Genomic DNA, 24,081 nt, shown 5'->3' with positions numbered 1-24,081 from the left:
CTTAAAATTCTTAAATATAAAGATTTTGACCATTTAAAGCCTACCTTCTTTATGTGTTAATATTAATAAATTTATAAGAATTTTCAACATCTTTGGGTTAACAAAAGTATACATCGTTTTAAACAGGTTTAATTTTTTTTTTGCAAATACTTTTAAAACATAGTTGAAAGCATAAATTAATTTTTTTACCTTAAAATAATGATTAAATATTAATTTACCTAATACAACTACGAAAATTTTGATAATGTATTTTTATTTATTCTTATACATGTTTATATTAAAAATGAACAAACGCAATCTAATCTAATGTTCGACTGCTCTTGGCTTAAACTGTAAAAGTTTCAGAAGTAAATATATATATTTATAATCAATAATATCCAAAACTGTCAAAGATAACTTGAGACTGGCCCAGGATAACAAACGTTATCCTATGTTTAGGTCGTAAAGTTGACCTTCCCACAATAATGATTAAGCAATATACAAAAAACTTAAATAGCTTATTACTTAAGCAAAAATATTCTAGTCAAAGGTGTGGTGGAATATAATTTATTGTTTAACCCAAAATCCAACAAAAATATCTACAAAGTATATTTGAATATGAGATTAAATAGAAATGAATATTTGAAAATATTAAAATCAAAATACGTAAAACTCGTTAACAACTTTTTAGAATTTGAAACATTTTTTAAATTTTGAAATTACTTCCAAAACAATTTTGGAATATGTTTTCAATATAAATTATTTAGGACGTTTTTCATTTATTTAGAAAATTAAAATCAATTGTAAACCACTTCTTTTTTGGCAATAAATGTTATTTTACACCCTTTGCAAATTACTTAAAAAACATTTAATTAAAAAAGCACATTTTAAATCATTTCATAAAATTAAGATAACCACATTTAAAATTTAACCAAAGTTTTTAACCCTACAATAACACACCACACATTTTTATACATTTTTTATATTTTTGGCGTTTAAAGCCATTTTCCATTCGCTTTTAAAAGTTTTTTAATAAAAGCTCTTATGGTGGACATAGACGTCAAAGCGTAAATCCAAATTGGGAGAGTTATCCTCAAAATGATGGTAACCTCATACTCTGTGAGGTTTACTGAAGCATGACCTCTTTTTTCTCACTTTCTCTTCTCGTTTTTGTTAGTAGGTAGATGCTTCTTATTCTCCCTTTATCTGTAAAAAAAATGATTAAAAGGTTACCAACCAAAAGTACAAGAAGCGTGGTGTAGTGGTTAGTACACTTGGCTTTACTAGGTCATGGGTTCGATCCTCACTGCTCTCATGCTGTAACGCTCTTAAGTAGAGTACTATAAACTGTTTGAACTTTCAACACTTAATCAGCAGCTTACAATTATCAGGAAATTGTTATCTATTATATTCCAAACTGCTAAAGTCAACTCGAGACTGAGCCGGCATAACAAATGTTACTCTATGTTAAAGTCGTGAAGCCGACCTTTCCACATCGAGGATAATTGGGTTAAAAATTGAAAAAAACCTTAATTGGATTAAAAATTGCACGAAAAACAAAAACTTACCCCAAGATGTTAATATTGTGAGAAGTTGAGGCCCTGTCCAGTATAAGCTCGTTCACCTTGGTAGGTGGAATCTTGGGACAGCGCGGCATCGACCTGGGAACGAAATTCATCCCCCATGTAACTATCCTGTGAAGAGGGATAATATATAGAATTAGTTTCAAATTTGAAAATTGGTAACATTTTTTTAACAATTTATTCATTCTTTGTGTGGAAAGGTCGACTTTACAACCTGAACATAGAGTAACATCAATTACTCTGACCCAGTCTTGAGTTGCTTGTGGCAGTTTGGAATATTATAGATTATAATTGTCCAATAATTATGCTGCTGATTAAGTGCTGGCTCAGCAGGAGTTTGTACCGTTTAAAGCGCCTTACTCAAGGGCGCTACAGCATGAGAGCAGTAGGGATTAAACCCAGAACCTAATGTAGTGTGGGAAGTGTTTTGACCACTACACCACGCTGCCGGAAATTGTCTTTAGTTGTTATATAGATACCTGTGAAAGTTCAGCTTGTGAAAGGCCGAGTTGGCTCATACCCTGACTAATTGGTTGGCTCATCGACAATCCAGCTCCAAATCCTTGTGTGAGTGCCCCTGTAACAAAACACTTTAGTTTAAAACATCACATTTTTCAGTATAGGAAACATACAAGTAGCATTAAACCGTAAGGTAAAGCTGCACGAATTCTACACAAAAAATTAAAAAAATAAAGGCCTCACCTTGTGAGAAGTTTTGGGTCATGTCCTGGGATTGAGTTTGCTGTTGACTAGCGACACCTTGTGCTTGTCTGTTTCTACTCAAACGAGGGGCTCGACCTCCGGACTTCTGAACTGGGCGACCTTGAGACAGAAAATTATTTGGTAAAATTCTTGCACATTTATAAACAATTCCAGAAAACAGTATCTTGGTGTAGTGGTCAGAACACTTGGCTTCACTACATGAGGTCTCAGGTTCAATCCTCACTGCTCTCTTGCTGTAGCACCCTTGTGTAAGGAGTTATAAATGATATGAACTCCTGCTAAGCCAATACTTAATCAGCAGCATAATTATCGGGCAATTATAGTCTATAAAATCCCAAACTATTAAAGGCAACTTGATACTGGGTCAGGATAACTGATGTTACTCTATGTTTAGGTCGTAAAGCTGACCTTCCCACATCGAGGATAAAGATATATAAACAAACAATAAATTCCTACCTTGAGCATGTCCATTATGATAATAGTTTGGTGGGATAGTTGGGTTCATAAACATATTAACAGGGACTGGGAGGGCTGCAGTAGCTTGTTGGGTCTGTAAACCCGATGTAGCTGGGTTAATCATCCCCATTTGATCGTGGGTTCGATAATACTGATGGCGGGGTGGCAGGGAGCCTAAAAAGAGATTATAGTTTATGCAAACTTAATTAATCTAAGAAAGCTAATTAAGAGTTTATGCAAACTTAATTAATCTAAGAAAGCTAATTAGTAACATTACTCACCATTATAAGTAGAACTCCTGTCATAAGCTCCACCAGGTATAAGAGCTTCTTTTGCATCCCACATTGTTGTACTCATAAATCTACCTCCCTATAAATATATTTACAAGTTAGTAATAGGTTAAAGGCACATGCATGTGTATTTTTCCACAAAATACATGAAGCTAGTGTAGTGTACTGGCAGTGTGGTGCAGTGGTTAAAACACTTGGCTTCACCACATGAGGTCCTGGGTTTGATCCCCACTACTCTTATGCTGTAATGCCCTCAGTAAGGCGCTTTAAACGATATACACCAATGCTGAGCCAATATTTAATTAGCAGCATAATTATCGGGCAATTATAAACAATAATATTTCAAACTGGCAAAGACAATTTAAGACTGGGTCAGAGTAACTGATGTTACTTTATGTCTGCGCTATGAAGTCGATCTTTCCACATCCAGGATGAATAAATAAACATTAAAAAAAGCTTATATAGTGTTGCTTTAATGTTGGTTATATATACATAAAAAAACCTCTTTATAAATCAAATTTGGGCAAACTTAGAAAAACGCACACAAATTTACGTTTTTGAGTAAAAACTGTAATTTACCGGGTTAATAACGTTGGTAAGCTTGCGCGGTTTGGTAAACTGCATCAAACTTTCCTTCAGTGCTCCTAATGGACCTTCAACCAACGCTCGTTGTTCTTTAAAGTATGTCAACAAATGATTCCACAAAGGTTGTTTGGATAAAGCTTTTGGGCTCCCAACTATTATAACCCCAAACCTAAATAAATAGATCGGTTTGTAAAGTAATTTATATACAGTTTAGAACTAAAGGAATCATATACAAAGTTGTAATAGAAAAAACAATTTTTTTTGACTATAAACAAATAGATTAAGAAGTTATAAATATTTGTTTTTTTACCTTGCTCGAGTTAAAGCGACGTTGAGACGCCGAGGATCGTTTAAGAATCCAATTCCTTGATGTTCGTTAGCTCTAACGCACGACAAAATAATAAAATCTTTCTCCCTGCCTTGGAAAGCATCAACACTGGCAATCTCTACCTCCTAAAAAGTAAAAATATTATTAAATACTTGTCGACGGCGAAGATTTGCTCGTGATAATTTAGTTACGCACCACAAACAGCAGTTTTATTTTTTTTCTAGGCCTATAAATGTGACATAAACACTTTGATCAAGCTTTATTATATCTAGTAAATTTTACCATATTATACAAAATATACAAGATTTAAAGCCAAGCAATAACTAAACCATTAAAATAAAGTTATCTACACAATACATGTGTTTTAATTAAACTAGATTCTAAAAAATATTTTAAGAATTGATTCTAAAATTTTTGTAGTTTAAACTTTTCGCTAAAATTTACACAGAATTCTAACTTACCATGTACAACTTAGAATGAAGTGAACCAGAGTATTGCATGTATTGAACCAGATACGACCTCTGTCCTTCATATGGGGTTATAATCCCTATTTGCTCCGGTTTAATCCCCGATTTCAAAAACTTTGTCGTAATTCTTTCCACAACTGCTGCTTCAGTTCTAAAAAAAAGTTGGTTAAAAATAAATTAAATTAAGTTTTATTACAAAAACTAAAAAAATTAAACTCGTTTTCAGCATAACTTGTACCTGTTTAAGTAGGATGTTCCTGAACTAGCAATTTCTTCTTGTCCTGAAGTTTTGTAGAAAAACATTGGTTTGTCTGGGGATGGCCACGTGAAACTAAGACCCTTTCTCATTCGTTCACCTAATTTAATATAAATTAAATTATAAAAAAATATATATACAAAAAGAAAAAAATACAAACAAATAAAAAACAAAAAATGTAAGGAAAAAAAAAGAGAAAAATACAAGAAACAAAAAGAATCTAAAAAAAGACAAAAAGAAACAAAAAAAAAACAGACAAAGGAAAAAGAAACTTTAGGTTTTTATTAACAAGCCTATATAACTTTTTATTTTAAAAACTAAACTTACCAGCAGTAACACCATTCTGTAGAGAACCCTCATAAAATATATTGGAAGGAAAAGCTGACAGAGCTGGGTGCATTCGATATTGGACCTAAGATAATAACAAATAAAACATTTTAGATCTCAAAATCAATAGTTTAACAACTGTTTGCATTTGTGTATATTTAAATATCATAAATTTAATTAAATTTTAAGATCATAATAAATACATGAAATTAAAATTTAATATGGCTTTAAAATGAATATGTAAATATGATAATAAAGAATAAATAGCCTTTTAAATATTTATAACAAAAAACATTCATATATTTACCTGTAACCTGATTGGTCTTATCCCCAATATTACAAGTCTTTCAAACAAAGATTGAGCTAAACCAGCATTTGCTGCCTTCTTACACATCACAACTGGACCAAGTTGGCAGTGGTCACCAACTAATATCAACTAAAATAATAATTTTGTTTAGTTAAATTTAAAACTTTGGCAAAACAATTTTTTGACGTAAATTTTTGCAAATTCAAAAACTTCAAAGATTCACATGGTTGAATTTAAAATAATTGACAATTTCTCGCCACTAACTTATACCAATCAAAATCAATTTTTTTTTAATTTTTAAACATTGACAAAGAAATTTTTTTGTAAAAATTTTACTTGGTTAGATTTAAAACAATTGACAACTTTTTAAAAATTTCCAAGTGTCTAACAACTAATATCAATAAACACAATCTTTTTTTAATTTTAAAACTTTGACAAAATTTTAGATGGATGGTCATCAAGTTTAACAAAATCCTCTCAAATATTTTTAAAAGTTTTCTCACCTGCTTAGCCCCTAATACAACCGGCACCATACACTCAGGTTCAGTAGCTTGCGTGCTTTCATCAATCAAAATTGATCGGAATCTAAACTTCACCAATCTTGGATCACCAGCTCCAACACAGGTAGAACAAATAACATCAGCATTCTAGAAAAAAAAAATAAAAGATTTAAAGCGATAAATTACTAAAAAAAAATTAGTTTACTATATTCTGGTTATTTTGTTCAACAATAAATAATAAACACAATTAACAAATTTATTGATACTGCAACATGGAAGCAGTGGGGATTGAGCCCCGGCCTTGACATTGTAATAGCAATGGCTTAAGTGTTGAAAAATTACCTATAATGTTACTACTGATATACCTGTAACAATTCTCTCTCTGCATTTCTCCTTAGAGCTCGATATCTTTTCTCATCATTTGAAGACAATTCTCCAGTTTCATCCTTCAGTTGTTGCAGCTTTTGAAGTTCTGGTAAGCTAAAATATTGGGAATAACGATTAAAAAACTAAGAGTAAGACCTTTCTAAAATTTGGATAGAAAACATAATCTAATAAAACAAAAATTATTTAACATAAACAAACAAAGGTAATACAAGTAAAGGTAAGACACATATATATTTAATAAAATGACTTTGGAAAAAAACAATATTTAAATAGTTAACTTTTAATTCACCTTCCCAGACTTCTGACTTGATTATGCAGAGATAAAAATGAGACATTTGAATCAATAGCTTCCCTGCTTTTAGCACACAACCTCACAACTTTCAACCCAGTTCGATGTATCTTCTCAGTTAGTTGATCAACTGCAATATTACTTGGTGCACACACCAGTACTTGCCTGAAAAAAATGTAAAAAAATATTAAAAATTAATACATCTTTATCCTCGATTAGAGTTACAACTGTTACCCAGACCCAGTCTCGAGTTGACTTTGCCAGTTTGGGATATTATAGATTATAATTTCTCAATAATTATGCTGCTAATAAAGTGCTGGCTCAGCAGGAGTTCATACATTTTATAGCACCTTACTCAAGGGCGCTACAGCATAAGAGCAGTAAGAATTTAACCAACGACCTCATGTGGTGTAGCAAGTGTTCCTACCACTACACCACGCTGCCGGTAATTTGTTATACTTTTAAAGATAAGAGTTAATTTACCCTTGCTGGCAGGATTTGACCAAGTGGTAAACTATGGTGGCACTTGTAACAGTTTTCCCTGTTCCTGGTGGTCCTTGGATCAAACATAATGGTCTTTGTAACACTGTCTTAACAGCATAAACCTGTGGGTAAAATAGATTACAACAAAAAGCAATTTCTTTAAATTTAAAAACTAGTTTTAGAAAATGAGATTTTGAACTAGATTTTTTATAATGCAATTCTTTTAAAAAGGTGCTAACAGTGGCAACTTCTGTTAACCCCCTCAAAAAATCACCATGTTAACAACAATATACCAAACAGGTATAACTTCACAGGCATTTTTCAACATTAAAACTTAAATGTATAACACTTACTTGAGAGTGATTTAACTCAGGAAGACCAGGAGCAGAAAATCTTTTAGGAAGATTGGTCTTAAGAGCATGATCTTCAACCTCATGACCGAGTAGTCGATGGTAAATTAAAGCTGAGACTGAGGCCTCATCAACTGCAAATGTTTTCATTGCACTCTGCATTCTGAGAAAAAAGTTTTTGATTTAAATAATTTTGAATATTGGTGTTACTTAATAATATATAACCATAAGTGGGAATAAACCCAAAATATTGATTCTTTACAAAGACATTACAACATCCAGTGGGAATCAAACCCAGGACCTCAAGTCTTACTTAGGGATGCTACAACATGCCAGCAGTGAGAATCAAACCCTGAACCTAAGGTAATACACAAGGATGCTACAACATTGCAGGAGTAAGAATCAAACCCAGGACCTTAAGTCTTACTTAAGAATGTTACAGCATTTTAGCAATGAAAATTAAACCCACGATCTTAGGTCTTACTTGAGGATGCTACAATATGTCAGCAGTGGTAATCAAACCCAGGACCTTAGGTCTTACTCTAGGATGCAACAACATACCAGCAGTGGAAATTAAACACAGGGCCTCAGGTCTTACTTAAGGATGCTACAACATGCCAGTAGTGGAAATTAACAACTTTAAGTTTAGGAATGTTGTAACATATTAATAATTAATCCATAACCCTAAATTCTGAGTATATATAGCTCATTAAATTTAAATTTTGTACCTGTCAAATGAAGTTGACTTCCACACAAAATCAACTTGAAAATTTCTGGTTTGTTCCAGTGGAACACCAGCTGAAGATCTTAACTCCATCGCAATCTCATCACTGAAGTTATCAGGGACTTTCACAACATGACCTTTCCCTTCCCATGAACTGTGTCTTAAACTGATCTCATCACCTTTCATTAACTTCATATCTGGGTCAAAATATATAAAAATTTAACTTTTTTAGGAAATAAAACAAAGTGTAAACTTAAAACAGCTACGTCATGTTTTAAATCATAAATTTCGTAACTTTTTTAATAATAATAATATTGTTGTTTAAATTCATGTGGTACTTATGTTACGCTTATTTAATGTTTCTAGTTTATATTTTATACTATTTGAATAAGGTTTACCTTTAAATAAATCATTTCTGTTAAGAGCTACAAAAATCATTGCATAAAATTACTTTCTATTTAATAGTTTAAATTTCTTTTGAACAAACCTGAGTCAGTTTTTGGAAGTTGAAAGTGTGCCAACCTCTTCTTATTCAACCCAATATCCCATCTCACAGTCACATTAGCTTGGGTCTGAGATTCCTTTAATCTCCGATCGTAATCAGCTTCCAACTTCACCAGAGGTCCGAATATGTTCTGGTATTGGTAGGCATCTTCATACCTATATAAACATAAACAAGTTAAAGTCAAATGGCCTCTTTACATTACTCTAGTCCAGTAAGTTTTTAAAGTATATATATATGGAATGAGTCTAACATTGATTCCTTTTGTTTTAGTACGTTTTATTGCAAAATGCAACTTTTTCAAGGTATGTATTTAAATTCAACTTAGTACAAATACTGAAATGGAGGAAACGACTTTTAATGTAAGTCTAGGGTAAACTCTACCAAAGCAAAACAAAGCTTGTTTTGTATATAGGCCTATTTATTACCAAAACTTGATCATTACCGTAACAAAACAGCTTGTGGTTCTTCATCAACTCCTGGTTTTTCCAAATCTTCAACTGTAGCATCTGACTTCTCCTAAAAAACAAAAATAAAGATCCAGGTTTAAACTACCACTTTGTAAATATTACTCAATAACCCACGCCACCAAACAGAACCTAAATTGTTATAACAATGCTGCAACTGTACTTATTTTACATGCACACTAAATGTTGGAGGTTTTGTTTATTTCGTAGGCCTATAAATTTGATGTATATATCGCCCACTAAGCTTCATTATATATACCAGTTGATGGTCAGGACTTTATTTGTTGTAATATGGTTAAACTTACAATATTAATTGCTCACAAAAATTTACTTGTACCCACAAACAGCAGTTTTATTTATTTTTTGGGACGACAAATTGGACATATAATCACAAGCTCTATTAAATAAAGATTAACTTTTTTATCCTTTTTTAAGATTTTTAATGAGATTAGTTGTAATACCTTCCATAACTCCTCCAGCTTGTTAATTTGTTGAGCAGTAATCTGTCTGGCTCTCATCTGCTCCTCTTCCGATGGAATTTTAACCAACCAAGGCAGAAAACATCGATCCTGGATTAAAGGCTGCCACTGGGTGGCATCCCTGTGTAACAAAGAAAAATATTAATCATCGAAAACATTATAGTTTTAATATAAAAATAAGTAAAATTTAAAATGTTAAAATTTCTTCGTAAAATTTCAAAAATGGTTTATTTTAAAAAATATTTTTTTAAAGCTTTTAAACTTACCAATTCATATCCTTCAAACTACTTTGATTTGCACAAGGTTGCCTGAAAAAAAAATAAAAATAAGTTTTTATTGAACATATAAGGATTGGGTTAGTCAAGTTATTTATTTTTAAAGGTTTAGTTAAATCATTATTATTATAACAGTTTTTAGTTTTATTTTGAATGGATAATTTTCGAAAAATATTTAAAATACTAAAATACAATCTTTAAAGTACTTCCTTTGGATAAAACTAATCCTAATCCCAGCCTTAACTAGGTCTGATCCATTTACTGCATTCTTACATTTAGCAAAAAATGAATGAAATAAATACCTGCACAAAAGTACCACAACAGAATCAGCTTTGGCTGGGATAAAACCAAGTAGAAACACATTTTTACATCCACAATTATAACATTCCAGCATGGAATCACCAAGTTGACCGTCCTTGTGTAAAGCAACCTCCTTACATTTTGCCCTTACAAGATGATTGATAATATGGCTACAAAAGAAAAATATTTAAGAGTCAGTAGTTTGGTTTTATAGCATCAGACTACGAGCCAAAAGTTTTAGGGTTTGAGCTGCACCAATGCCTCATCGTTCGCCCTTGAGTTAGGTGTTCACAGATAGCTTAAACACATCAAAATAACACACTCTTTCCCAATAAAAAAAGCTAGTACTTCCTATCATTTTTTTTAATTAAATTTAAATTTTTTTAAAAGTTTCATAACTTAAAAAGTAATTAAAAATATTTGAAGTTAAAACCAATTTTGTGTTCAGTGACACCAACTTTATCAATTTTTGAGTAAAACAAAATTGCCAAAATAGGAATTTAAAATTTTACCTTCCCGAAGTATTCCCTCTTCCATTACAGAACCACTTGTGTGTAGTGTTACACATTACTACACAGTTTGGGTCGTGAATACCACAATATCTATAAATTAAAAAAAACAAACTTATAAACTAGAAATGGAACAAACTACAGATCTGAATTTGGACCTGTAAAGCATAGCCTATTTAAAAAAAAAAGATAAAAAAATTAACGAACTCAAAAATTGTGGATTTATTTCATCTCTATTATACACTTATATTTTTTATTTAACAATTTCAGTACATATATAAAAAAAGTTTTACTCATGGGTGACTTTTAAGCAAATTTTTATTTTTTTTGGCTCACTTGCAAGCATGTTCCGGGAGGTCCTTGGTGTAATAAGTATCTTCATCATCTTCCTCAAACCTTAGCTCCGACATCACTCCTTGTGTTGCAACATGAATGCTCCCCTGCAAACCAACATCCACGTTTTGATCCCCTTCACCTCCATCTTGTGTCTAAAAAATTAACAAAAACTCGGTAAAAATTTTAAATAAAAAAAAATTTGTAAAGTTTAAAAATCTGTCAAAAAATTTAACTTTATTTTCAAGATTTAATTTTAAAATGATTAGTAATTGATTAAAATTCTTGAAGAAAGAAAAAAAAAATTACTTGGCTATTTTCTACCACATCCAACTGACTCTGGCTTGCTTGACTATGCAGAGTTTGGGTCTGAGTTTGAGATGGTAGAGTGAAATCATTGAACTCATATTCACTTGCCTGCAAAATAAACACAAAGTTAAAATATAACGAAGCTTTCTATTGACAAAAAGCTTATGCAACTTTATAGTTGTAGCCATAATGGTTTACCTAATAAAGGTTTCACTATTTTATTTACATATTTGTAAGTTAAATTTAGTAGTGTTCATAATAAATAATTGTTAAACAACTGGTGATCACAAAAAACAAAAAATTATCTGTGGGTAAGTTTTCCCTCTATATTATAAGAAATTGTAATAAAATATATGCTATTCATAACTATGTATATTGACCAATTAGAAAAGAAAACCGAGTAGTAATCAATTTTTTAAGGTTAATAAAACTTAGCCACACCTGTGTGTCTCCTCCTGGAACAAGTACATCACTCTCTTCCGGATCCAAAAAAGTTAAAGTCTGCGAACTCGGCCCATAAGCATCAACACTACTCATTATTTAAACCTTACGCAGTTCTAAAAACAAAGTGAAACTAGGTTAGTAACAAACACTATAAAAATATGATTGTTTTAGATTTGGGTGATACTAGAATTCTTCACATAAAAACAAAAAGCAATGAATAAACTTTATACAATTTAAGATAAATATAGAAAAAAATAAAAACTAAACTGTTAAGGTCTTTCAAAAAACAAACTGGCAGATGGCAGTTAAAAATAAAATAATTATACTATAAAATATGTATAATACAGATCTTAGCGTCTTTTATATTTTTGTGTTATTTTAATCCTTAAAATTTTGATCATAATCCATTAAAGGGACTTTGAGCTATTTCAAAAAAATATATTTTTTAAGAATTTAAATTAAATCCATTTCTTTTTCCTGTTTTAGAACTCTTCTAATGCACTGAATAAACCCAGCTAAATTATTTGTGGCGTTTAATTGTTGTTCAAAATCTTTACGATTTGGTAAGTTCGGTTCGCTATCTGTAACTTCGTAGGTTTCATCAACTAGCCTTATTATCACAAACGAGGCATTTTTATCGATTTTTAAATTGTCATTGTCATGGAATATATACTGGGTTCTGTGGTCTTGTAACGTTCTTATTTCAAGACCGAGGTATTTGGAATAAAGTTGAAGGGCTTGCTTGATATCCGATTTTTGAGATTCTAATTTTCGCCTTTTCGTTTGGTTTGATAAATTATTTTCTTTGAAACTAACTTTTGCTTTGTCCAATTCAATTTCCATTGAGTGTAACTTCTCTTCTAGTATCTTGTTTTGAGATTCAGCTTCTATCTGAGCATTTTCAAGTCGCGATAATTCCAATTTTTCGTTGTCAAGATTTTTCAAATCGTTGCCAAGCGCAGACTGGTCATCTAACACATTATTTACAGCATTTTCTAAAAAGTCCGTAACCTTCTCATTCTCATTGAAAAAATTATCAAACGATTTCTGATCATTTTCTAGGACAATACTGGTGTTTTTAACCAAATCCTGCCACGCTCTTTCCGACAAAGACAAAAACTCATCCAAGCGTTCTTGATAATTCATCACAATTTAATGTAATTATCCTTTAAAAGAGTATTGTACATATACAAGCTACAATAAACCTTGGTTTAGAGACTGGTTAATAGTTTATTTATTATTTAATTTTTAATACACGCGTGGAAAAATGTCAAAACTTAATTTTGTGTCATGCAGAACTGAAATTTCAATATTTTACGTTAAGTGACGTCATAAACATTCTATAACAAATTCAACTTTGGTCGCTTGGTGACACAATTTAACATTTTAAGTTTATCCTCTTTAAAAATATATTTAAAAAAAAATGTTTAAATATTAATTGTTAAACTAAAATGCTAAAATATATTAATAAATTTTGGAAATTTTTTTATTTTAAATAAATTAAATAAATTTGTGATTGGGCAATGTTGCAATGCCTAAAATTCAGCAAGATAATTTAATTATAGAAAAATACCCCAAAAAATATTTTTCCACAAGGAATATATTAAAATATGCCAACAAAATGATTTTAACATAACGGTTTTTCCCAATGCCATTTTTAAATAGATCTATTGCTGCTAAAAGTGTAGTAAAATCTATAAATAATACAATGACTTGTTTTTAGGCTCTACATCCGTTTAACAAGGTAATATGCATTAGTCAAAATAAAATGGCAAAAAATATAGTTTAGTTTCATGCACAAAACATATAAGCTAACAGTTTGATTTTCATTAAATTTCCGTTAACGCCTACGAAATAAATTTAGGGAGTTTGAATATGCTAAAATTTGTAAAGCTAATAAAAAATTTTCAAAGAAAATCAAACTGAGAGCCAATTTTAAATTTCTTGAGGCATTTTTAGCGTTTTGTACGAGTGCGTACAACCCAATTGAAAAAGACGAATACTCTTATGGTATACTTCAGTTCAGTTCTATGTTAGTGAACTGCTGTCACGATATTTTTAAGTTTATAATAGATTGCTAAAGCGAAAAAAAATTGTAAATTTACGTTTTACAAAACATTCAATAGCTTTATATAAGGTATTAAGGCTTATAAATATATTCAAAAGCAACTTACTAAAAAAGGGAGTTTTAAGTTTACTATTTAACTTCTAGTGTGAGTCAACACTATTGTTTCAGAATAATGTTGTTGTATGACATATTAACATTGTACTGTTAGTTTGGAAAAAATATTTACAAAGTTGAGATTTTTTTTGAAGTAAAATATAATTTTAGCGATTTATTCAGAGTTGTAGCCTGAAAAAAGCTAGGATGTAATGATTACAATAGATACAATGACTTTTTATGTAGTTATAGTTAATCATTAAAGGTTAAACGACAAAATCTCCAATTTTTTAAGCATCAAATTTCTGCTAGGTTAAATAAATTAGTATTTTTGAAAATTTCTTATAAGATGGCGTGGTTAGTCCTAAACCGCATACCCAAAATATATGTAAAGCCCATACAGTAAAGCGGAAATAATACCGCTTATAATATTTTTACTATGATGGCAATGAATGAGTGTATTTCGCTTTACCGTTATTTGGTGCTAACAGTCATTTTTGAGAATGTATCATTCAGTAGATAGCTGCTTGTTGTTATCATAGCGTGAAGCGTTAGAATGAACTGCGTTAAATAAACAGCTATCTCTTTTGTTTTGAATAGTAATATGATAAGTTATATAAAAGAACAACTTGAAATCATTTTCTACAATTTGAGCCCTGGGGCGATAGAAAAACGCTGATTAAAATCCGACTGTATGTAAAAGACAGCAGTTAATCAGATGAAGATATTTGATCGACTAGGGTATATTGCAAAGCAAGCAGCTATGAAAAATAAAATTTTGGTCGCTGTGTTTTTCGTTGTGATTATACTACAGCTTAATGGTGTATGGATTTTTAAAAGGTAAAAATATATAAGTTAACGTTTAACTAAAGGTTATTTAAATTTAAATAACAGTTAAATTGTAGGTTAAAAGCGTCCACGCAGTATATAACCAATAACCCAAAACAGCTACGATGAATTAGTATATGATTTATTATTGGATTTAAAATACACAGATGTTAACCTTAATATATATATATGTTTAGATATTGGACTTCTGAAATGTTACAAACTGTAAAATTGAAAGAAAGAATTAATGATGAACAACAACTAACTACTTTTGGGGATCTAAGGTAATTAATTTACGAATTGAAAAGTTTAAATTAGTTAAAAATTCCGTAATACGTAACACTGGTGTGCGAATTTTTTTTTAATTGATTATACCACCGTCGGAAAGTTATTAGTTGGCAGTTCTGTTTATTATCATTAGCGCATTTTAAAATTCACTAAATCCAGATAATTTTTATCTTAAAAAAATTAACAGACCCAGTTTGTTGTAACTTGAGACTGAAATATTTTCTTAAACGTTCACTTGAGACTTGGTTAAAATTACATAAAGCAGCTAAAATGATATTGACCTATGATTCAAATTAGTTTGGCGAAATTTTTCTGAGAAAAAATATGTCCAAAATTTTACAATATGCTATTTGCTTTATAAATATATAACAAGGCCATTTTTAATATCATTTTTAGAGAGTATGAGCTTACTACCTTATATATATCTCAAACGACAACGTCAATGGATGTTATAAAAGACGAAGTAACTACACAACCTCTCACTACAGAAATACCAAAAAAGAAAAATATCATGTTTTTAAAAACTCACAAGACTGCTAGCTCAGCAGTGCAGGTAAAATTGACATATATACATGTACAATTTATGTAAAAATGTATTGAGTTCGAGCCGCACCAAAGCCACTAACATTGCTCTTTAGCCTGGCAAAACCAAATATTACCAATTTTTGCTTTTTAATCTAAAATTTTATTTTTTTAGAATGTGTTGTTAAGATATGGTTTGCATCACAACCTTACCTTTGCCTTACCAAACAACATGCATGACTTTTCATACCCGAATTTCGTATCAACTAAAACCATATCACACTTTAAAGGTATGCTGATGAATATCTATGTAGTAAAACCAGTTTTTCTAAACAAGTTGGTATAATGTAATACGTATTTACAATATTTTGCAACTATATTGGTAAGATAATTAGGCAATGTTGAAAGAATATTTATTAAACTGGCAAAGACAATTTGAAACTGAGTCGAAGTAACGTAATATGTATAATAGTTAGGCTGTGCAGTTACCCTTATACATCTAAAACCAATACACTACCTATAAAAAGAAATCAATAATATATACTTGTATAACTTGGGACTGGGTTGGGGTATTATCATAAGGTCAATGCTTTTTTTAACTTTTACAACTTGAGACTTGGTCGGGGTAATATTATGGGGCCAATAATATGTTAAACTTGTACCACTTGGGACTGGGTTGGGTTAATATCATGAGGTCAATATTATCTTAAACTTGTACAACTTGAGACTGGGTTGGGACAATAAAAACCATGTAAAATTGATATGTAATGTTCAAACATTTAAAAATAAACAATTTATTTTTACAGATATTGAAGAGTATAATATATTATGTCATCACATGCGATTTAAACGAAGTGTTGTAACCGAATTAATGCCAAAACAAACGACTGTTTATGTCAGTATTGTACGCGAACCAGGCTCACTTTTCGAGTCATCTTTTACCTACTTTTGGCCGATCGTTCCTTCATTTCAAAAGATACCACAAAAAGAAAAAGACGGATGCGAAAGATACCTTAATAATGCGGAGAAATTTGTCAGCGAATCAAAATCTAGTACGTTCTCCGTGTTAGAAAAAAATCCGACTTTTTTCGATTTCGGATATAATAACCGAAATGAAGATGACAGTTATATTACAAGTTCTATTCAAGAAATAGACGAATTGTTTGACCTTATATTGGTTTCAGATTACTTTAAGGAATCAATGATATTGTTAAGTGATATTATGGGCTGGGAACTTAAAGATGTCGCTTGCTTAACTTTAAATGCACGGACTCAAAATATTTCGGATGTCGAATATCATACACGGATACGTAGGAAGTCTCGGATTTGGAATAAAGCGGACGCCGCATTATTTGACCATTTTAACTCAACATTTTGGCAAAAAATTGAAGTTTTTGGATTAGAAAAAATGCGGATCGAAATTGAAAAACTGGATGCAACAATATCTAATTTAACGGAGCTATGTCTAGAAGGCAATGCTGTAGATTTAAAATACGTTAAAACAGCAGACAAAATATACAAGCCTCGAAATGTGGACGTTAAAAGTTATAACTTAAAACCTGGTGCTGAAAAAATTGAAATTTGTAAACAATTAATTGCTTCGGAAAACCCGTTTAGTGCTGAAATATTTAAATCTCAGCATCAACGAATTTTACGAAATAATAAATTTTAAAAATATTTTAACATAAATCTAAACTAGAAAGGTTGAGAATTTATTTAAAGTTTTTTTTCTACACTGTTTGTCTTTTAGTACATTATTTACAAAATTATTGTCTTCAAATGTTTTGCTTTAGTATATCCTATATTAAAGGTCCATCTAATAAATTTGTGCAATTAACTTAGTTAACATGTTACTTTTAGTTTTCTGTAATACTAGTTGTTCGTGCTATTTTTTGTTGTTTTTATGCTATTTATATAGTTAGTGATGTTGCTCTTTACTAAATACAATTTTTTAAACTTTAAATAAGTTTTATTTATTTTTAAAACCAAAAATTTATTTTAAAATTAACTTATAACTTATTATAGAAAACACTTTTTAAAATTATTTTATTTAAATAAGTAACCAAAAAAATTTATAAGTGGGTTGGCAAGCTAAAAAGACCTAAATTAACTTAATAAGATCCTGGGTTTAGTTCGTATTGCTTTTATGTTGTAGTTTGTTCAAGTAAGGCTCTTTAACTCTATCCAAACCTAATTGGAATGCATGTTAACTATCTGATAGAGTGACATTAGTTACTCCGACCCGGCCTTACTCAAAGGCGCTACAGCATGAGAGCAGTGGGGATTAGACCCACGACCTCATGGTGGTGTAGCAAGTGTTCTTACCACTACACCACGCTGCCCGTTTAACTAAACAATTGCCTTAAATTAGAGAAAATTTACTAAGGTATATAAAAATAAAGATTGTATTAATTTAACACATAAATAATTTTATTAATGTTTTAACTAAAGTAATAAACTTGACTTGTTAACGTCTTTTATAACCCTTGTTTTAAAAGCGTTTTTTAAACAATATTAAAATCATTGCTTTTGTTCAAGGTTGATAATACACAAAATTATGTTTAAATAACTAGGACGAATATGTTTGTAAAGCTCTTAAATATAGCATCGAAATATAGGTCCAAGTTCATACTAAATACACATACATAGCATATATAACCCACGTTTAAACAAGATGCAATGAATTATATTTTAGCAAAATTGTAAAGAGAAAACTTGTTCAGTAAAGTGTTGTAGTATTATTAATAACTGCTACTATTTTTCCGCAATATTGAAGTTCATTATTTATTTACAAATATTAGACTTTAAATTTTGGAGTTAATTTACGACCAATTTTTTTGTAATAAATACAGTTTTAAGAAGAGTATTAAAGTCAAACTTGAAATGTGTGAAAGCTTATAGAGAATGATAGTACTGTTAAAGGCCTATACTGTCGTTTTATTTAAATATAGTTAATTAAAGCAGATATGCGTTGCTAAAGAACAAACAAGAGTTTAAATTTAAAACCGTCAGAAATAACCTTATCTTCTATAACATGTATGTACACTATGTATTTAGATAATACAAAATTTAAGGTTCCCATAGCTCTGACTGTAAGAAATTAAAAATGGTTGAAGTATTGCAGTTTATTTGATACTTTTTAAATGCACTTGGCTTGTATAGATAGTTACTTAAAACTACTATAGTTAACTACGGCAATATTTTAACAGAATTAATAATCTTGTGTTTTTGCAAATACCTTAACAGAAGTATACGTAGTATTTTTTATAGTGTATTTGACATTTATTGGAGGACAATAAACTAGTTTCATTTTAGTTTGAAAAAGCAAAATGATCAGTCAAAAAATGCTAGTTGGTTTTATTTTGGTTCAACTGTGTTTAATTTGTATTGTACTTCAACTAAATGGAAAATGGATTTTAAGCAAAGGGTGAGATGCTGTATGCAATAATAAATAAATAATTAAATTCTAATCATAAATTGGATATATTATACTGATAATTGGACGCCATTTCAGTGTCAATATTAACCTATTTTTAAAATCTTATGATTATAAAATTAAATTTACAAAACATATAATAAAAGTTGCCTTAAAACAGTTTAATGTTTAACAAAAAGCCATCGTGTTCATTTATTGCTATATATAAAATTTTAATTTACTTATTTAAAAAAATCATTTACAGAAATACTAAAAGCATTTTAGTTACCCAACCCAACATTACTAATAAATCGAATGCTTATGAACAAATTACAACGTAAGTTATTCTAAATTCTAAACTTAAGTTTTTGGTAAAGTGAGCCTAATATTTTTACTTTTACGTCTGAATAAAATTTTAAGATGTGGTTGACGTTATTATAATGATCAAGTTCAAAGTCTTAAGTAGTAAAATTTACATATATATAAATTTTTATTTAAATAATAATTTATTATGTTAATAGACCTACACCAACAAAACCTAAGAAAAAAAATATCATGTTTTTAAAAACGCATAAGACTGCTGGCTCGGCAGTACAGGTAAAATTGACATTGCTACAAAAACATTCTCTTAAAAATATATATATATATTAACTGTTAAATCATTTTTTTTTATAAAATAAATTAATATATCCAAAAAATTTTTTTTTAATGTTTTTAGAACGTGTTGTTAAGATATGGATTGCATCACAACTCGATCTTTGCCTTACCAAGCAATAAGCATGATTTTAACTATCCTGGTTTTATCGCCGAAAACAAAATATCACATTATAAAGGTAAGATTGTTAGGAAAATGCTATATCTAACAATAAAGGAACACTATTAAATTTAGTACGTGAGCCCGCATTACCACAAAATCAACATTGTTAAGCTGGCAAATAAGCCTGCGTTGAAAAAGGCTAATTTTTGTTTATGTAGAGTTAGTTGGCCTTTTGGTTTCACAAACAAATCAATAACTATAATGTTGTAAAAAATAAACCCGTACAAACACTTGGGACCAGATTGAAATAATATCACGAGGTTAATAATATCCTAAACTTGTACAACTTAAGACTGGGTTGGGGTAATGTCATGAGGTCAATAATATCTTAAACTTGTACAACTTAAGACTGGGTTAGGGTAATATTATAAAGTCAATATTATCTTAAACTTGTACAACTTAAGACTGGGTTGGGGTAATATTATAAAGTCAATATTATCTTAAACTTGTACAACTTAAGACTGGGTTGGGGTAATATTATAAGGTCAACAATATCTTAAACTTGTACAACTTAAGACTGGGTTGGGGTAATATTATAAAGTAAATATTATCTTAAACTTGTACAACTTAAGACTGGGTTGGTGTAATATTATAAAGTCAATATTATCTTAAACTTGTACAACTTAAGACTGGGTTGGGGTAATATTATAAAGTCAATATTATCTTAAACTTGTACAACTTAGGACTGGGTTGGGGTAATATTATAACGTCAATAATATCTTAAACTTGTACAACTTGGGACTGGGTTTGGGTATTATCAAGAGGTCAATAATATCTTAAACTTGTACAACTTGAGAATAGCTTCTTAATTTTACCTGTAATGCCTAAATTTTAAAAACTAATTTTTTATTTTTACAGATATTAAAGAGTATAATATACTATGTCATCATATGCGATTTAAAAGAAGTGTTGTAACCGAGTTAATGCCAAAACAAACGACTGTTTATGTCAGTATTGTTCGCGAACCAGGCTCACTTTTCGAGTCATCTTTTACCTACTTTTGGCCGATCGTTCCTTCATTTCAAAAAGTGCCACAAAAAGAAAAAGGCGGGTGCGAAAGGTATTTGGATAACGCGGAAAAATTCGTTAAAGAATCAAAACCGGGGTCATACTCCATGCTGGAGAAAAATCCGACTTTTTTCGATTTCGGATACAATAACCGAAATACTAATGACAACCTTATTGCACTAGCTATTCAAGAAATAGACGAATTGTTCGATTTAATACTAGTTTCAGATTACTTTAAAGAATCAATGATATTGTTAAGTGACATTATGGGCTGGGAACTTAAAGATGTCGCTTGCTTTACTTTAAATGCACGGAATCAAAATATTTCGGATGTCGAATACCACGAACGGGTACGTAAAAAAGCGCGGATTTGGAATAAAGCGGACGCCGCATTATTCGACCATTTTAACGCAACATTTTGGCAAAAAGTTAAAGTTTTCGGATTAAAAAAAATGCGGATCAAAATTGAAAAACTGGATGCAACAATATCCAATTTAACGGAGCTATGCCTAGAAGGCAATGCTGTAGATTCAAAATACGTTAAAATAAAAAACAAGGGTTTCAAGCCAAAAAATGTTGACGTTAAAAGTTATAACTTAAAACCTGGTGCCGAAAAAATTGAAATTTGTAAACAATTAATTGCTTCGGAAAACCCGTTTAGTGCTGAAATATTTAAATCTCAGCATCAACGAATTTTACGAAATAATAAATTTTAAAATTGTTTTAACATAAATTTTAACTTCCAAAATTGAGAATTTATTTAAAGCTTTTTTTTCTACACTGTTTGTCTTTTAGTACATTATTTACAAAATTGTTGTCTTCAAATGTTTTGCTTTAGTATATCCTATATTAAAGGTCTATCTATTACAGTTTAGTGCTGAAATATTTAAATCTCAGCATCAACGAATTTTACAAAAACCGCGAGGTGTACAAATTTCCATACTTTAAAACTTGATGAATGTTAAATTAGACTTTATGTTTATGCATGATATTTATTTAGTCAGTATTTTAGCGCAATATCCTGCTTTCTGTAATAACAATTTTGTATTTTTGTATACATTGTTTTACTTATTACGATGGGGTATGCTTAAAATATCAAATTTATTTTTTATGTTGCATAATATATAACTAAAACTGGGTTTGGTGACCATGCCATAACATACTATAAAATCTTTGTGTAAACATTAATACTTTTGGCATGTTTTAAATCATTAAATTGATTTTGTCATTTTTTCCCGTCGCATTGTTGTAATAATAATTGTATATCGTTTTTATTATTTACTTTTATCAATGTGTGAAAAACCAAAATAAAAAAAATAAAGTAGATGGAAATATGGTATAAAATATAGGTTGGTTTCGTAATTCAATTAAGGCTTTAGTTAATATTTAAGCGTTTTGTTTGTATTTGTTACCATGGGCCTACGTGAACTAAGGCACACTAACCAAAACCATTTATAAATTAATGAAGGTTAATTGCTAGACAAAACCACAAAGTCAACAAAATGTCAAACATGTCTCGAGATAGCAATAAGGTCATCAATTTACTCTTTAAATTGGCAGTTAAGTTGACTTTTATTTACAATAAAATTAATTTAAAAAAATACAGAAACGAAATCTTTAATTAATAATTGTAATGACATTAAATCCCATTTAACCAAATACATCAATTAAACCAACCGTTTAATAAAAACATTTTAAAATTTAAACAAACTATTGGGTTTGACGACCATGCCATAACATACTTAAAATCTTTATGTAAACATTATTACTTTTGGCATGTTTTAAATCATTAAATTGATTTTGACATTTTTTCCCGTCGCATTGTTGTAATATTAATTGTATATCGTATCTATTATTTACTTTTATTAATGTGCAAAAAAACAAATAAAATAAAAAAAAATTAACAAAACATTTTTAATAAAAGACAATAATTTTAAAGACGACAACGCAAAGAAGATGCCGTTGTTAAGACGCTTATAATTACTCCCAGCATGATAAATTTAATCCCCAAGCTAACAGCGTGATATTTCAAAATTTCTTTATACGGAAAAAAAAACTTTTTAAAGATAATTTAAATTTATTTTGAAATACCAGCATAGCAGAAATAAAGTTGTCTGATATTTTAAAAGTTTTATGAATATATTTAGATAAAAATGAAAGCCATCTTAGTTCTATTTTGTTTGATCACGTTTAATGTCTGTTTTATCAAAGGTAAACTAAAACAGTTGTTAGTATTTCAGTTAATAATTAAACTAAAAAACTTTAAAGGTTTTCAATGTAAAACTAAGATCGAAACTCAATTTTATTATCATTTAAAAACTTTGTTAGAATTTTTAAAATAAACCCATTTAAGAATAAGTCTTTTATTTAAAACAGTAAAATGATTATTTATTTTTAAATTAAAAAATATTCTAAAAACCAATTAAAAACTTTAATTTATTATAAATCACAGCAACGACCATACAATTCATTGACCAAAGAAATCAGTCCTACGTAAACTTAAACGAAGATGTTGAAATTTCATGCATAGCAGAAGACCTTGGAGGTAAAACTGTCAGATGGACGCATAATGAGAAACAAATTGCATTGGTGGCTGGAGGTCAAACTATCATTTACATGGTAAAATTAATTTTATGTTAAAATATAATTTCTTTGTTTGTGCTTGTTAACATTCTACTCCAAAATTTTTAATTTATTTTTTTTGCCCATTTACTTTGATTATTATGTTATTTTTCCTTATTTATTTATTTTTGATGTGAAAAAGGCGATTCAACGGCTTAAACACAAAGAAACATTAGATCTGGTCGTAACAGTGGTCACAGCACTACAGCACTAAACTAGTGGGGATCGAACCAGGGACCTCATGCAGGAATGCCAAGTGACCCAACCACTACACCATTTCACAGCTTAAAATTAATGTTGTATAAAATCTATGGTTTACTTTCATTAAGGACCCCGAGGACGAATCAAAATATACTCTTATCGGTGATGATGTCAATGGAGGTAACTTTACCCTGATTATCAGACAATTTAACATTGATGACGTAGGCACGGTTACTTGTGACGTAAACGGGGTTCCACCAGCAACAAAACGGGTCGATCTATTTCGTAAGTTTTATAAATTTTGTTATTTTTTAATTTTGCTTAGTAAGGAATAAATGTTTACTGTTTAAATAGTTCAATGGCGACGCTTGGCTAGCCAAATGACGTATTTTCTTTTACTTTCTATTGTACTTAAGTTGAATGAGGTTTTGTTGTAGTAACGCTTTGTGGCAACATATTTTAATTGCTTATTTACTTTTGCTCTTTACAATTAATAGCCTAGTTTAACCGCGTATTAAAATAAATTCTCAGAATTAATTATGCATTTACTACAAAATTAATAATTTA

At 29.9% G+C, this 24,081-nt stretch overlaps 4 protein-coding genes across 4 annotated transcripts; 2 read left to right on the top strand and 2 right to left on the bottom strand.

The window, feature by feature from the left end:
* Positions 1 to 540: 540 nt before the first annotated feature.
* On the bottom strand, positions 541 to 11,767 carry LOC145753291 (regulator of nonsense transcripts 1-like). Its single transcript, XM_082569701.1, has 27 exons — positions 11,650 to 11,767; positions 11,209 to 11,316; positions 10,903 to 11,054; positions 10,570 to 10,659; positions 10,060 to 10,227; positions 9,749 to 9,790; positions 9,465 to 9,603; positions 8,982 to 9,055; positions 8,522 to 8,694; positions 8,039 to 8,231; positions 7,314 to 7,473; positions 6,961 to 7,082; positions 6,478 to 6,642; positions 6,167 to 6,281; positions 5,805 to 5,948; positions 5,302 to 5,430; positions 4,995 to 5,079; positions 4,650 to 4,767; positions 4,406 to 4,562; positions 3,927 to 4,069; positions 3,611 to 3,785; positions 3,023 to 3,110; positions 2,742 to 2,915; positions 2,265 to 2,384; positions 2,042 to 2,139; positions 1,548 to 1,673; positions 541 to 1,185 (listed from the first exon to the last, which is right to left on the bottom strand). The coding sequence occupies exons 1-26, from the start codon at positions 11,743 to 11,745 to the stop codon at positions 1,557 to 1,559; spliced, it is 3,345 nt and encodes a 1,114-aa protein (XP_082425827.1). The 5' UTR covers positions 11,746 to 11,767; the 3' UTR covers positions 541 to 1,185; positions 1,548 to 1,556.
* Positions 11,768 to 12,098: 331 nt separating this feature from the next.
* Positions 12,099 to 12,949, bottom strand: LOC145753292 (uncharacterized). The gene has a single exon (XM_082569702.1). It carries the CDS (start codon positions 12,796 to 12,798, stop codon positions 12,106 to 12,108), a length of 693 nt encoding a protein of 230 aa, XP_082425828.1. The 5' UTR covers positions 12,799 to 12,949; the 3' UTR covers positions 12,099 to 12,105.
* Positions 12,950 to 14,476: 1,527 nt separating this feature from the next.
* On the top strand, positions 14,477 to 17,255 carry LOC145752786 (galactosylceramide sulfotransferase-like). Its single transcript, XM_082569122.1, has 5 exons — positions 14,477 to 14,653; positions 14,839 to 14,925; positions 15,326 to 15,482; positions 15,627 to 15,741; positions 16,258 to 17,255. Exons 1-5 carry the CDS (start codon positions 14,532 to 14,534, stop codon positions 17,121 to 17,123), a joined length of 1,347 nt encoding a protein of 448 aa, XP_082425248.1. The 5' UTR covers positions 14,477 to 14,531; the 3' UTR covers positions 17,124 to 17,255.
* A 1,525-nt stretch (positions 17,256 to 18,780) lies between these two features.
* Positions 18,781 to 21,407, top strand: LOC145753575 (galactosylceramide sulfotransferase-like). The gene is made up of 5 exons (XM_082569980.1): positions 18,781 to 18,878; positions 19,132 to 19,203; positions 19,388 to 19,463; positions 19,585 to 19,699; positions 20,542 to 21,407. The coding sequence occupies exons 1-5, from the start codon at positions 18,781 to 18,783 to the stop codon at positions 21,405 to 21,407; spliced, it is 1,227 nt and encodes a 408-aa protein (XP_082426106.1).
* Positions 21,408 to 24,081: the final 2,674 nt, after the last annotated feature.

The sequence above is a fragment of the Corella eumyota genome, chromosome 5, assembly GCF_963082875.1.
Source record: "Corella eumyota chromosome 5, kaCorEumy4.1, whole genome shotgun sequence".
Classification (NCBI taxonomy): Eukaryota; Metazoa; Chordata; class Ascidiacea; order Phlebobranchia; family Corellidae; genus Corella; species Corella eumyota.
The sequence above is the reverse complement of the archived record's forward strand: the minus strand, read 5'-3'. Positions and strand labels throughout refer to the sequence as shown.

Coding starts and splice junctions, on each gene's coding strand:
- LOC145753292 (XM_082569702.1), bottom strand. CDS start 12,798: ATGAATTATCAAGAACGCTTGGATGAGTTTTTGTCTTTGTCGGAAAGA.
- LOC145752786 (XM_082569122.1), top strand. CDS start 14,532: ATGAAGATATTTGATCGACTAGGGTATATTGCAAAGCAAGCAGCTATG. Junction 15,483..15,626: donor CTGCTAGCTCAGCAGTGCAG/GTAAAATTGACA, acceptor TTATTTTTTTAG/AATGTGTTGTTAAGATATGG. Junction 15,742..16,257: donor AACCATATCACACTTTAAAG/GTATGCTGATGA, acceptor TTATTTTTACAG/ATATTGAAGAGTATAATATA.
- LOC145753291 (XM_082569701.1), bottom strand. CDS start 11,745: ATGAGTAGTGTTGATGCTTATGGGCCGAGTTCGCAGACTTTAACTTTT. Junction 11,055..11,208: donor ATGTGGTAGAAAATAGCCAA/GTAATTTTTTTT, acceptor TTAATTTTTTAG/ACACAAGATGGAGGTGAAGG. Junction 8,232..8,521: donor ACTTCCAAAAACTGACTCAG/GTTTGTTCAAAA, acceptor ATTTTGACCCAG/ATATGAAGTTAATGAAAGGT.
- LOC145753575 (XM_082569980.1), top strand. CDS start 18,781: ATGATCAGTCAAAAAATGCTAGTTGGTTTTATTTTGGTTCAACTGTGT. Junction 19,204..19,387: donor GCTTATGAACAAATTACAAC/GTAAGTTATTCT, acceptor TTATGTTAATAG/ACCTACACCAACAAAACCTA. Junction 19,700..20,541: donor CAAAATATCACATTATAAAG/GTAAGATTGTTA, acceptor TTATTTTTACAG/ATATTAAAGAGTATAATATA.